Genomic DNA, 13,937 nt, shown 5'->3' with positions numbered 1-13,937 from the left:
TGAGAATAAATTATTTTGATATAAAATTAAATTTGTATTAATAGAAAAAGAAAAGTCTGCATATCATCATTCGTCAACTTTGAAAAAATGGAAAAATGACGTCGTCTTGGAGAGTCACTATAGGCTTCTGGCGCTTGGCTTAGGCTCTTCCTTCCCGCGGACCATCTCTTTTAACATCTCGTCCTTTTTCTCCCTTATTTTTCCTGTCTCTCCGTGGAAGCGCATCCAGTAACTGCCTTTTGGCGTCTGTGTCTCTGTCCACGAACTTTCTTCGGAGGACGAAATTTAACTTCAAATTCATTCATCTAACCATTCCCTTGCATACTCATTCCTTCATCATCCTCTGTAAATGAAACTCAGAGGAGTGAGTGAAAGGATTGCTTCTTCTACTTTCTGTTTTCTCTACAGTGCGACGCCGGTGTTTCAATGTTTCCTTTTGCTCTTAGTTTCTGAGAAAATATTTTCCCAACAACGACAATAAGGAAAAACTACTTGAAACGGAAACATTAAACATCCGATTTGTGTTGAGTTGACCGGTGAGAATTCTATTGATTTTTTTTTTTTAAAGAATAAACGTTAAGTTTCTCATTTTTTCTTCGCAACCAAACTGAAAGTATGATGTTATTTTTGGATATACTAACGCCGTAATACATTTTGTATTGCAGGTTTGGCTTTTTGGACGAAGCGGGAATAGCTAGTTCAAACTCATGAATATCAAGGGAAATAAATTTGTGAGGTTGGTTTCTTTATTTGAACCTAATTAACTATGTGATCATTTATGAAATTTTCAATTCATCAAATACTTCTCTCTGGATTTAAATTGCTGGAACTGTATGACTTTGCTTCTTTCTTCTCTGTATGGTTGCATACTTGCATGATCAAGTTTATAGAGATCAGAAAGCATCTTAATTAATACAGATCTATTCTGATTAACGTATAGAATTTTTAGTCTAATTCACGAAATTGGTTTGTTTTATGTACATGATTATCATCCTCGGCACGAATCACTTCTCAACCTGTAATTTCTTGTTATCAGCAACTGCAATTTTCTAACCTTTTCTTCAGGTTTGTTGACTGGAATTCAGAGAAATCCTACAGTTCGGAGCGGCAATACTCCACTGATGATGGATTTTACGCAAGAAGAGTCAGGCCAACTGTAAGCGCCGTTTGGGACAGCATCCACCGACACTGGGAGATAGGTTCTGACAAGTTCAGAAGCCTGAGAAAACCATCAATCTTCCGCTCTGGGGGTGCTCAGCCACCAAAAGCATCAGGCACAGGAAAGAAAATTCTTGATCCACAGGGCCCATTTCTCCAGAAATGGAACAAAATTTTTGTGCTGGCCTGTGTGGTTGCTGTGTCCATAGACCCTTTGTTCTTTTACATCCCGGTGATTGATGGCGAGAATAAATGCCTTGACTTGGACAAAAAGTTGGAAACTACTGCTTGTGTCCTCAGAACCTTCATTGATGTGTTCTATATACTCCGTATAATTTTTCAATTCCTTACGGGGTTTATTCCCCCTTCCACTCGTGTATTTGGAAGAGGCGAGCTGGTTGAGGATCCTGTCAGTATCGCTAGAAGATACATGACTTCCAACTTCATCGTTGATGTACTATCAATTCTTCCACTTCCCCAGGTAATATTTCCTTTTCTTGCTTAATAAAACTAACTAATTACTATGGATTTTTGCTGGCAGCAATTAAAGGCAATACTCTTTGTTTTTGCTCAGGTGGTAGTTTTAATCATCATTCCCAGCTTGAAAGGTCCCGTTTCATTGATCGCCAAAGACTTGTTGAAGTATGTTGTTTTATCCCAATATGTGCCGAGATTTCTCAGAATCTATCCGCTGTTTAAAGAAGTGACTAGTAGTTCTGGAATACTTACTGAAACGGCATGGGCTGGAGCTGCTTTCAATCTCATCCTCTATATGCTAGCCAGTCATGTGAGTTTGATTTGATACTTCACAATTACAATACTTGACTCTATTCCAATATTCCACTAGAATAAAAAAGTTGTTCCTCTTAACAGATAATTGGAGCCTATTGGTACTTGTTCTCCATAGAACGCGAACATAGGTGCTGGCGTAGATTCTGTAAGGCTCCTCAGTGTAATATTAAAGACTTGTACTGTGGAGAACACCGTTTGGCAAATTTGAGCACATTTCTGACAGATTCGTGCCCTTATGTCCAGCCTGATGAAATTAAAAATTCAACTGTATTCAACTTCGGAATATTCATTGATGCTCTACAATCTGGTATAGTGGAATCATGGGATTTTCCCAGAAAAATCTTCTACTGCTTTTGGTGGGGTCTGCGTAATCTTAGGTTAGTAAATATACCATTGTCATTTGTTAATTTGTTATCTCCATGATGCTTTATTGAATTAAACCCTCCTAGATTTCTAGTTTTGTCGCTTACGTTTTTTTAATGGTCATTATACAGCGCTCTGGGCCAGAATCTCAAGACAAGTCCTTACGTTGATGAGATAATCTTTGCTGTTTTCATATGCGTTGCTGGATTGGTTTTATTTTCACTGCTCATCGGTAATATGCAGGTCATACTTGATTCTCTTATTTGATAATTTTCAAAAAGCCCGTGCCGTGAGCGATTAAACTCGAGTTCTTGGTACTTTTCCATGTTCATTGACTTGACTAATAATGTATTGTTTTCTTGTTGTACAGAAATATCTGCAATCCACAACTGTTAGAATAGAGGAAATGAGAGTTAAAAGGCGAGATGCACAGTTGTGGATGACCCATCGCATGCTTCCAGATACCCTGAGGGAGAGGATCAGGAGGTATGAGCAATACAAATGGCAGGAAACCAGAGGTGTGGAGGAGCGGACTCTGATCCGTACTCTACCTAAAGATCTCAGAAGGGATATAAATCGCCATCTTTGCTTTGATCTAATCATGAGAGTGAGTTCTCTCAGCCTGGTTTTTATGATATACCCTTTAAAATTAGTCCAACAGTTAGCTAAAATATTTGTCGCTTCCCTAGGTGCCAATGTTTGGGAAAATGGACGAGCAAATACTGGATGCAATATGTGACCGTCTCAAGCCAGCCCTTTACACAAAGGACAGTTACATTGTTCGCGAGGGCGATCCTGTGGATGAGATGCTATTTATCATGCGAGGTGATCTAGTGAGTGTGACCACGAATGGTGGACGAACTGGCTTTTTCAATGCTGTTTATCTCAAAGGTGGAGACTTTTGTGGAGAAGCTCTTCTTACTTGGGCTTTGGATCCACAACCATCCTCCCATCTCCCTATCTCTACTAGAACTGTGCAAGCTCTAACGGATGTTGAAGCCTTTGCCTTAGTGGCCGAAGACTTGAAATCTGTTGCCTCCCAATTCCGCCGTCTTCACCACAAGGATATCCAGCACACATTCAGGTGTCTTTATTTTGGCCTTTCTAAAGCAAACCGTAAACGTAATTTTTGTTGCCAGACCTATGAACGAATATGTTTCCTTTGAAAGTTAACAGATGACATTCACTTTGGTTTCAGGTTCTTCTCGGTGCAGTGGAAGACATGGGCAGCATGCTTCATACAAGCAGCTTGGCGCCGTTACTGTAGGAGGAAGCAAGCAAAAATTCTACGCCAAGCAGAAGAAAGATTGCAAGACACTTTGGCAAATGAGGCTGCAACCACTCCTAGCCTTGGTGCTACGATCTACGCTTCACAATTTGCTGCCAATGTATTAAGAAATCTCAGGCAAAATGGGGGACGCACCTCTAGACTGCCACAAATATTAGCACTGGTGCCACAGAAGCCAGCTGAGCCTGATTTTTCTGCTCATCATCGCTAGAGACCTTGTGAACAAGTTCAAATGCAAATGTAGATTAGGTGTGATCATACAGTGATTATAAGCTTGAAGTCTATGTATATTTTAAGTAGCTAATTTAAGAGTTGTAAAGGGAATTTGATTTTTTTTTCTTTTTTGGGGAAGTGGATCAAATTGTCCAGCTAGAAGCCTGTCTATTAATTTCTGCTGACAGAAACCAATTAGAGAGGCATATACAAGCAACCCATTCTGGCTTCAAAAGCCTTGTACTTTCGCACACCTTCCTATATATATATATATAAATTTTTTTCTCTGGTTTTGTGTTTTGACAAGGCCAGCAATACAACAAGTGGATGAAGGTTGCACAGGCATAGGTACAGATAGAACCAGCAAGAGTAGGATAAATCAAGTTTTTTTGGGTCACTGGGGGATTGTGAATTGTAGATTGTTGGTGCTCTACAAGTTGTATACCTACATACTCAAATCTCTCAGTAAATGCAGCTGCAAATACAGGCTGCATTAGAAGTTAGAGATTCAGACTTGAAATCAGCACCGAGCTTTGTGTACACGGAACTTACTGCTGGAACTTCACCACATGAAGGAAGAGATAATAACATATATTTACAAGGTACCAGCCAAACATTTCAAAGCACGAAATGCTATCACAAACAAACAGAAAACCAGAAGTGACCAAGTAATAAATGAGAAATCGAAGACTCGAACAACTTATAGTCAAACCTAAACAAAAAGCAACTTTATTTACCAACTGCAATACATACATTGTTTGCTATGTTTGCTAGAACATATCAAACAGTCTCAAGCCACTTCCCACAAACATTAATCCAAATTATTACCTAGACCTTGAATCAGAAAACCACATTATTTTGGAGGCATAATAAAAGACAAGTTGGCAATTTTTTGGGCAAACATAGAATATAACTAGTATGAAACTCTTCCACTATTTTTCTGAAGGCAACAAACTTACATGTGTGAAATTTGAATCGTTTCTCAGGTGGAATGTTGTTTCATGATCCATCATGTATGCAAACTCAGCAAAGTCCTTGAAGCATGTTAAGAGCAATGTCATTGCTTTGTCATAGCTGAGTACTCCAAAATAAGTTCACTGGACAAAACCTGAGAAATATATTTGTGTAGCATGTTAACAAAATCCTAATAGGCAGTTTAAAAAAATAAAAACTGAGATGTAAACCATAGGGCAGATGCTTGATCATGCACTTCCAATCTGACTTTTCCCACAAAAATATTAAAGAAACAGGTTTTGGTCCCAGAAACCCAAATGCTTTGAGCAAGTCAAATGCACCAAAACCTCCATTCCACGCATCCATGTGCTCCTAATATGAGGGTCCATATTAAATTCAGTCCATTGTATTTACTACAAATCAAATTAGAGAAACCATCTCATTGTCCAAGCCTCCAAGGTGTAATCTGTACTTACAGATCATAGACACTGTCAGTGGCATCCCTAATCCATGGGTAGCTCCCCATAGGAAGCATGTTATTCTATATCTGAAATGTCGAAAGATTAAGGAAGCATCAATCAGATAATATTACTGACTAATTGAAAGAAAGACCTTGACTGACTCAAAGCTACAAACAATCCCCTTTGCTTTAAAAACCAAAAAGCTAATCCTTTCCTCGTACAGAAGCGCATGTGAAGAAAAAGAAGGACTTCAACAAGAGTGGGAAAAACTAAATATAAGAGCAAGATATCAAGTTTCTTTTTTCTTAAAAAAGGAAATTTATGCTTGATATCAAAAGGCAGATAAGAAATTACTGCAACAAATTATAGAAGACGAACATGTAAATGCCTCATGGATAAAGGGTACTGATTTTGGCTTGAAAATTGACACATTGTATGGAGGAGAAGACAAGCTTGGCCCCAGGCAGCATTTATATCATCCCATTCAACCACATTTCCAAAACATCCTAGCAATACCACTGATAAATACAATTTGTTTTCGATTTTATTAAAGAATAATACCAACAAAGCGAGTGAGAGTAAGATGAGTGTGAGAACTAGGAAGTTATCAATCCACACTCTCTATCTTGTACATAAACATGAAATCTGTGTAAACTACAAAATGAAAGACAATCCTTAATATCAACTTAAACATCTTCTCAAAGAACATCTGCTGAATGTGATTAAACCAAGGGCTAATTTGTTTGGACTACTCTCTATAAAGTTTTAACCAGGATTTCTTAATACATAAAACCAAAATAAATAACCATCCTCCTCCACTCTCTCTCTCTCTCCCCCCCCCCCCCTCCTGCTTGTTGATCAATGACGAACAGGAGAAAGCATTGTCTTTGCAGTTTGTACATTATATGCCACGTGTCATATACTGTCTCAACAGATAAAACTTTATTTAGCAGATATAAAATCTCTTCAACTTTCTAATAACCAAACCAAAATCGTCAGAATTAAATTTTTGCTGATTTGGGCTCAGCCAGAGTGATGCTGCAATGGTAAGGCAAACACCTATATATAGATCCCCCCACCCCGCGTTACCGTGCTCACATTCAAAAACCAAGGAGAAAAGAGAGAAGGAATGAAGAAGAGGGGAGGGAGAAGGCTTACAAAAAGAAGGATTTTCATGTTAACTCGTAGCCTAGATTGTCTTGTTGGTTCAACAAAAGACACTGCCTTTTTATAACAAATTTCTAGTTGTGCTTTCGATTTTCTAAAGGAGGCAAGGGAAGAACAATAATTAACCAACCATAGGCAATTGCTAGACACAACGAAAACGAGAGTAGTACACTTGTTTGTTTCCCGGAACTCTGAGAACTATATTCTTTCTCCGTTTCATTCTTTTGCTGAGCTCGCATAAAATCACAACAGTTCTAGGTTGACCTGTTTGCTTCTTTGCCCGCAAGTGTACGCGGAAGGATTCGTATCTGGTTCTCCCCGAGTAGCAGTGCTAGATCCTTTCCAAGTCGGCGTGTAAATGGAAAAAATAGAAATAAAAATGGAAAATCAATTTATATCTTTTTAATATTTAAAAATATTTATAAATAAAAAATATATAAATATAAATAAAAATTTTATTTTTTTATAATTAAGAACTTTTTATCAAATGGGATTAAATCTCTTAAATCACCGAAATTTTTTATTAAAAATATGTAATGAATGAACTTCTTTATTCTATGAAATAAAAATATGCTTTTAAGACGGTTTATTTGTTCTTTTTTTAATTAAGCAGAATAAAAGAGGTGAATTGAAGCCCAAAACCGGCCCAATCATTCATGGTCGGTCAAGATTGACGGGGACTTAGGGCTCTATTTAAACCCCCAATTCTAGTTCGTCTACTTTTCGTCTCTGGGTTGCCCTTTAATTTTGTGAAGGATAGATTCTCCAGAGACGACAATGGAGGATAGCACCAAGTTCTTCCAGATATTTGTCAAACTTCTTGATGGCAAAACAGCAACGCTTAGATTCACGGCCCCGCAAGTTGACGGCCTCGCCATCAAGCGACGTATCTCCGAGATCACCAAAATCCCCACTCACTCGCAGCGCCTTATTTACAGCGGGACACAACTCAGTGATCGATCCGTAATCTCCAGTCCTGAATGCACTGTCCACCTCTTGCTCCGGCTCCTTGGCGGCAAGGGTGGGTTTGGCTCGCTTCTTCGAGGAGCCGCCACAAAAGCCGGTCAAAAGAAGACCAACAACTTTGACGCATGTCGCGACATGAGTGGGCGGAGGCTGCGCCACGTAAACGCCGAGAAGAGGTTGGAGGAGTGGAAGGCAGAGGAGGAGGAAAGGAGATTGGAGAAGATTGCGGAGGAATTTATTAAAAAGAAGGCGAAGAAAGGGAAGAAGGGGGCTGGGGAGGGAGAGGCAGAAAAGTATGTGGAGAAGTATAGGAAAGAATCCGCCAAGTGTGCAGCGGCGGTGGAGGAGGCTGTCAGAGAGGCGTGTGGAAATGGGAACGGAAAGCGGAAGGGGAAGATGCCAAATGAGGGATTGGAGGCCAAGAAGTTGAAGATTTGGTAAGTATATTGTCTTTAGGGTTTTGATTGAAGTTTACATGTGCTTATATTCGTTTGTTTTTGACATACATGGTTAGTCTTTATGATTGATCTCATACATTCACTTCATCATTTGATTGTTAATTTTATCTTCTGAGGCCTCAACAGAAAGGAAAGCGGATAGTTCTGAGTGTGTTTTGAGTTTGAAATTTTGTAAAGATGCAACCGAATTTTAAAAATCCCTTCTATTATGCTTTTGTATTTCTTTTTTTCTTTAAAAAAAAAAAGAAAAGAATTTGGCTGCAAATGTTTGTTGTTCATAACGATGCATTGGCTTGAAGAATTGCGTTGTTTAATTTCCACAGTATATCATCTGTTTCCTGGAAGTTCGTAATTGATAATAGAAATTGGATACATGTGCATAATTTGGTTCACTTCTTTGCTTTAAATGAATATCCTCCTCTTTAACACTGTATTTCAAATTTTCAATATGGTTCTACTTGAGCTACTTTTTTTAAAAGTTATTTTTCATGCCTTGAAAAATCTTTCCTTCTCTGGGTGAGTATTGGATTTCTGATGATTGACTTTCTTTTTCTTAGGATGGGGAAAAGAAAATTGGGTGAAAGTGACAGTGAAGATATGGATGAGGATAGCAGTGATGAGGAAAATGAGAAATCTATTATTCTAAATAATGAGAACCATTCATATTTGAATAAGAAAACTGAAGGGAGTTCAGATTCAGTTACTGGTGGGAAACAAGATGGAGAATCCTCTGGTGGTGCCTTATGTGAGAGCGGTTCTGAGGCAGAAAAAGATGCTACAGTGGAGCAAAAGTTGAAATCTAACTCTCAAGAAGAGAACTTTCCCAGTGAAGAGGATGGGTTGGCTGAACCAGAGGTCCATGAGGAAGCAGCACCACAGAGTCCTGGCTTAACTATCACAGAGACCGCTGAGATTTCTGGAATGCATGCAGTTAAAGCTGAAAAGCAGGATAATGTTGGATCTGATACTCAGCCCCGTGTTTCAAGTCCAGCAAGAGGGGATGTCATTGAAAGCTGGCCAGGTACTGTTGTAGCAAACTCTGACTTCAAATTTGACTCCAATGGAGAAACAGTTGCAGCAAATGTTAGAGATTCTGATTTGGAAAAGCCACTGAATTTTGATGATTTCAATTCAGCAGCTGAGATGGAGGTATGCTGAGTTTAGCGTCTCATGTTTTACTTGTACTTGCAATTCCCTTGTCATTATTTATGCAAAATTTGCATTTGTGTGTGTGGTTCAACGCATTGCTAGTTGATTGAATCTCATTAAATATGCTGATATGGACAAAAAAATTAAATTCAATGATAAAATTTACCCAAATTCTCTCGCATTAATCCTCTTTCTACTAGGAATCTATATCCTTGTGGAAACGACTAGGAAATGGATTTGCAGTGTGTCATATGCCTGCTCTTTGATACATAACTCGTAGTTGTGTATTTAGCTATATTAGGAGCTCTGGTTACTGTATAAGCAGTATGTACTCGTACTGACATTTTAATCAACATTTTGTGCCTTTAATCAAATAGGATGTGAAAGCAGCTATAAAAGCAATTATGAGTTATTTTAGTGTATTTGAAAAGTTAGGCACTTGGCAACCCATGAAAAACAAAAAAGGAAGAAAGGATGAGCAGTGTAATGGATGTTAATAGTGCGTGAATGATGAATAACTTGTCTGGATTGTTGTTGTAATGAATCCAGCATCATTTGTCACTTCTGGTTTTTCTCTTTTGCCTTGCTTACCTTTTTGCTTTGGTAGGTTCTCGGCATGGATAGGTTGAAAAATGAGTTACAAGCTCGTGGGCTCAAGTGTGGGGGCACTTTGCAAGAGCGTGCTGCACGACTTTTTCTTCTGAAAACTACTCCGCTGGACCAGCTGCCAAAAAAGCTGCTTGCTAAGAAATGAATCCGTGTAGTATCTGACTAACTGTCGAGATATCTTCTTCCCTTCAAATGTATAGTTTACTTGTAGTTCTTATAATATGATGTCCACTCCCGTTCAAATATGGAATTTGTTAATGAGTGGAGACTTTGTGATTGTGTAATATTTGGTATCGCGTGTGCATGTAAAACATATTTTGCGGCATAAATTCTGGAATTTCCAGTATCGTTGCAATAGGTTCTGGAATGGTTTGTACTTTAGTTCTCCCTTGAATTTTTTTATCTAAAGGTGAACGGTTTGGTAATTTATCAAAATATGTGTGTATCCTAATGTATTCTTTAAGAAATGCAAGCGTGCGAGTATTTACAAAACAATCAACCAAATAAGAGGAAGTGAGAAATAGAAAAGCTATCATTTGTGTATCACACATTTTGCGTTCCTACGTGTTCTGGTGGTGGTGAGTTTCGGCAGACTGGACACGAACCATTCATACGTAACCACTCGTCTATGCACTCTACGTGAAAGCAATGGTTGCATTCTGGTATGCATCTAAGTGTCTCTTTGCTGCTATACTCTGATAAGCATATGGCGCAAGTGTTATCGTTGGGTCCTGTAGGCAATCGCATGCTTTCTCCGAGGACCACCTTTTGATAGGACTCGATGGTGGTTTCGTCCAATCCCACCATAGAAATGGTAGGTTCTGGGATTACTGTTGCAGTGACAGAAGTATGATTAGCCTGAGGCCTGTCCTGTTGAGGTCTCCTATCAAAGAAGTATGCAAAAGTGACCATTCCAGCAGCAAGCACAATAGAGGGCACCGCAACGGACAAGCAAATCACCTTTAAAACTTCAAGGGCATTGGCCGATCGTCCTGTAATTTGAAATTATCAGATGATCATCCTGTAACACTAATTATGTAGTTTTGACCATTATTTTACTTTTTCTTTGTTAAAAAGAAGTAGATTTTGCTTTACGGATTGTCAGCCTCTAAATTAAACATCCGTAACTTCGAAACTCAGCTTGTAATGTTTTCATTTTAGAATCTCAATGCCAACCATGATTCTCTAAAATCTGGTGTGCATTTCTTTACCACAAGAGTTGAAAAATATTTTTGGATATTACTAGAAGTTTGTGTCATATATAAGACTTTATTTATTAAGAATTATAAATTCAACAAATAAGTACAATCACAAATAGATATTTTCTATTATATGATATTAATTTAATTAACAAGTTTTACAAAATTAATGAATAATATTATGAAAACGTGAATAAAATAGATTAAATTAATAGTTTGGTGAATTTAAATATATTTTTTTCCTTACGTGACAGTTTAGAACAGAAATATTCTATATAATATATTTTAAGCAGGTATAAATATAGAATATCCATTTTAATTATGAATAAATAATTATAATTAGTAAAATATATAGTTTAGGATTTTTTTTCGGCCCCTTCAAATCTCATTACTTTTAGTTGACAGTTATGTTTTTTTTTTTTTTTTTTTCTAATCTAGTTGACATTTTGTTAATAAATGATTTAATGGTGTAATCTAATGTCATTTGTTTAATTTGCAAGTAATAGACTACCTCTTCAAGCAAGATTCGTAAGTCATGAATCATGTTATTTATGTGCTAAATCATTAATTAAAAACAGAAAGAAAGAGAAGGCAGCAGTTCAAAACCAAGAATTTGAATTTCTTACTATATTCTCTTGTTTTTGTCAACAGCTATTGTCTATCCAAATAACATTTTGACTAAGTCAAACAGCTACTATCCAGTTTCCCCTATTAATTTTTCGTTTTTGCTTGCAGTGGCAAACGATAAATTAAAAAAAAAAAAAAATCAAAATTTTTATGTGGAGTCAATTTTAGCCACACTTTCTGATTTATAAGATTTCGTCATGTCTAAAAGTCTAAATTTCACATACTTGAAAGTCGACTCATATTCACTAGATTTTGTTTTTACTTTTCTCTAAATTATATATAGCAAATAAATAAATAATGGTCTCACATCCAAATCGGATGTGTCATTTAACTGATTTGAATTACCAAAACAAAAATGCAAGGCTAAACTTGATATAAAAACTAAAATTTTTGAAATATTACCTGTGTTAGAGTATTTGAAACAACCAGTTTCTATGGTATTGTTAGTCTTGAATCCACAGATTCCACCTTGTTCTTCACAGTCTCCACAAGCAGGTGAATACCATGTCAGCCGAAGATCATCCTGAAGTTCACTGGAGTAACCTTCATCGTACTGAATTGGCCATGAGACAGGAATTGGCAATGTCATGATAATCCCGCAAGTTTTGGACAGTGCATTAGCAATGCTCATGGAAGCGGTAGCTAAAACCGAGGTTGTCGAATTGCTAAGACAATCGATTGTAGTGAAGCGAGACTGTACAAACTGAGTTGGGCAGCTTAGAAAGGTGTAGTTCTGATAAGCAACAGCAACAAAAGGAGAACCTGAGAGATTAAAGCTCAGAAGCCGCTTAGGAAGGCAGTTGTCTGAGTCGTAAACCTGCATCTGTTGTGTGAGATAGTTGATTCCACGCACAAGAAAATCTCCAGAATAAGGAAGTTTCAGAACAGCTTTGCTCCGATTATTGCAACTTAGGTTGAAACCAGGATAGCCACAGTACTGGGGTTGCTGGCCTTCAAGTCGGAAGGGGAATCGGACGGAGATGTCATTGATGCTGCACCTGGAGACTGGGCAATATCCTGAGGCATGGATAATGGAAAGAAGAAAGAAAAGAAAGAAGGTTTTCAAGTTGTCCATAATGTTGAAAGGGGTGATTGTAGAAAGCGTAGGCTTCTTATAATAGGAGGTTGCTCTATTAATTTATGTATTTATTGAGAACAACAGTTTGAGACTCATTATAATATTAAACTTTTCTAAAGTCAGCTTTGCGCAATGGCTTGTAAGCTAAAAATTGCTCCTAGTGTTAACTTAAGGCCACAACTTAGTTGGCCAGACCACTTAGTTGTTAGTTGTGATCGCCAATGCATAGCATCTCGATTTCCCTTTTTAGACCTTTAACTTGGTTATCTCGAGGGCCGACGAAGAAGCCTCTGATACCAATTTTATTTGAAAGTGGAAAGACATAATATTTAATCATCAAAGAATATTTTTAAGACTAAGGGGAAAATGGTTAAATTTATATAGGGATGTAATGGTTTTATATCGGCGAAAATTAACATACTAGAACTATAGAAAAGAAAAAGCTAGTAAATGATAAAAGAACTATTTTGGTCCGTGAGATTTGATGAAATGTAATTATTAGCTATTAGAAATACATATATTATGAGATTTGTTTACTTAAACTAGCTTATAGGAAGAAATTTTTATTTAAAAATGAAAATAAATTTAACAAGGTAAGACACTCTCGTAAAGAAAAGCAAAGTTTTTAATATTTTTAGCAGCTATGGTCTCCAGAAGGCGATCCGCAACTGCTTATTAGACCAGATCATTACTTGCTTAAATAGCTTAAATTAACGAAAAAAAAAAGACATAATTATAAATTAAAGAGTCAACGATGTTTATTATACATAATTAGTTGATATTGTTCCAAAAATTGAAATGAGAAGTAGAAACAAGATTTACTGGCAATCCTGGGACGTTAAATATGAGGACATGCCAAGTCACCAGAATAGGTTATGAAAGGATTTATTCTTTACATCTCTCCACCATGACACTTGCTCGCTATTCCGCGGTATAACCCCTCTCTAATAAAATTGGGAATCAAATGGCTGCATGGTGTTACTAACACGTAAATACATAGAAATTGCATTATTCATGAATAGGCAAGTAATATTTCCCCCGACCTGGTTATCCTCTTTTGGCACCAAAAGCCAGGGACAACTGCAGTAAACAGCTTTGTGCTTGCAACTCTAGTGCAAGAACAAGATACTGCTGTCCAACAGGTTTCTTAATGAACTTGACTTACGCAGACCAAATGTCTAGAAAAAATATATCAAGAGTCGGATTAACCAGTACCTCCTTTTCTCTAATTTCGTAGTTAGGCATGCGCCACAAAATATATTGAACCACCCTAATCCACTACTGGCTTCGCCAAGTAAAAGACTTTGCTCAATGCGGATTTCAATTTCCTTGAATTGTATAAATGCCTTACTCAAATCATAGCAATTGACATTTCCTATTAATAAACCATAAGGAGGCACAAAGACAAGCATCTGCTTTTGCAAAAGCTAGAGGACTCATCTTCGGTTGCAGACT

At 37.4% G+C, this 13,937-nt stretch overlaps 3 protein-coding genes and 1 long non-coding RNA gene across 4 annotated transcripts; 2 read left to right on the top strand and 2 right to left on the bottom strand.

Annotated features, from left to right (window-relative positions):
- Positions 1 to 119: 119 nt before the first annotated feature.
- LOC110614387 (cyclic nucleotide-gated ion channel 1) lies at positions 120 to 4,101 on the top strand. Its single transcript, XM_021755905.2, has 9 exons — positions 120 to 536; positions 666 to 736; positions 1,066 to 1,639; positions 1,733 to 1,945; positions 2,032 to 2,327; positions 2,445 to 2,556; positions 2,684 to 2,920; positions 3,003 to 3,397; positions 3,512 to 4,101. Exons 2-9 carry the CDS (start codon positions 708 to 710, stop codon positions 3,810 to 3,812), a joined length of 2,157 nt encoding a protein of 718 aa, XP_021611597.1. The 5' UTR covers positions 120 to 536; positions 666 to 707; the 3' UTR covers positions 3,813 to 4,101.
- On the bottom strand, positions 3,683 to 6,743 carry LOC110616216. Its single transcript, XR_006350893.1, has 3 exons — positions 5,245 to 6,743; positions 4,774 to 5,140; positions 3,683 to 3,816 (listed from the first exon to the last, which is right to left on the bottom strand). It is a non-coding gene; the product is annotated as an uncharacterized LOC110616216 (long non-coding RNA).
- Positions 6,744 to 7,106: 363 nt separating this feature from the next.
- LOC110615705 (replication stress response regulator SDE2) lies at positions 7,107 to 9,959 on the top strand. The gene is made up of 3 exons (XM_021757738.2): positions 7,107 to 7,799; positions 8,378 to 8,969; positions 9,577 to 9,959. Exons 1-3 carry the CDS (start codon positions 7,174 to 7,176, stop codon positions 9,721 to 9,723), a joined length of 1,365 nt encoding a protein of 454 aa, XP_021613430.1. The 5' UTR covers positions 7,107 to 7,173; the 3' UTR covers positions 9,724 to 9,959.
- Positions 9,960 to 10,121: 162 nt separating this feature from the next.
- Positions 10,122 to 13,848, bottom strand: LOC110615706 (putative RING-H2 finger protein ATL21A). The gene is made up of 2 exons (XM_021757739.2): positions 11,807 to 13,848; positions 10,122 to 10,570 (listed from the first exon to the last, which is right to left on the bottom strand). Exons 1-2 carry the CDS (start codon positions 12,477 to 12,479, stop codon positions 10,122 to 10,124), a joined length of 1,122 nt encoding a protein of 373 aa, XP_021613431.1. The 5' UTR covers positions 12,480 to 13,848.
- Positions 13,849 to 13,937: the final 89 nt, after the last annotated feature.

This window comes from Manihot esculenta, chromosome 5 (genome assembly GCF_001659605.2).
Source record: "Manihot esculenta cultivar AM560-2 chromosome 5, M.esculenta_v8, whole genome shotgun sequence".
NCBI lineage: Eukaryota > Viridiplantae > Streptophyta > Magnoliopsida > Malpighiales > Euphorbiaceae > Manihot > Manihot esculenta.
Note: the sequence above shows the minus strand (reverse complement) of the source record. Positions and strands in the feature narration are given on the sequence as shown.

Coding starts and splice junctions, on each gene's coding strand:
- LOC110614387 (XM_021755905.2), top strand. CDS start 708: ATGAATATCAAGGGAAATAAATTTGTGAG. Junction 2,328..2,444: donor TGGGGTCTGCGTAATCTTAG/GTTAGTAAATAT, acceptor GTCATTATACAG/CGCTCTGGGCCAGAATCTCA. Junction 2,557..2,683: donor TGCTCATCGGTAATATGCAG/GTCATACTTGAT, acceptor CTTGTTGTACAG/AAATATCTGCAATCCACAAC.
- LOC110615705 (XM_021757738.2), top strand. CDS start 7,174: ATGGAGGATAGCACCAAGTTCTTCCAGATATTTGTCAAACTTCTTGAT. Junction 7,800..8,377: donor GCCAAGAAGTTGAAGATTTG/GTAAGTATATTG, acceptor TCTTTTTCTTAG/GATGGGGAAAAGAAAATTGG. Junction 8,970..9,576: donor ATTCAGCAGCTGAGATGGAG/GTATGCTGAGTT, acceptor TTGCTTTGGTAG/GTTCTCGGCATGGATAGGTT.
- LOC110615706 (XM_021757739.2), bottom strand. CDS start 12,479: ATGGACAACTTGAAAACCTTCTTTCTTTTCTTTCTTCTTTCCATTATC. Junction 10,571..11,806: donor TTTCAAATACTCTAACACAG/GTAATATTTCAA, acceptor TTCAAATTACAG/GACGATCGGCCAATGCCCTT.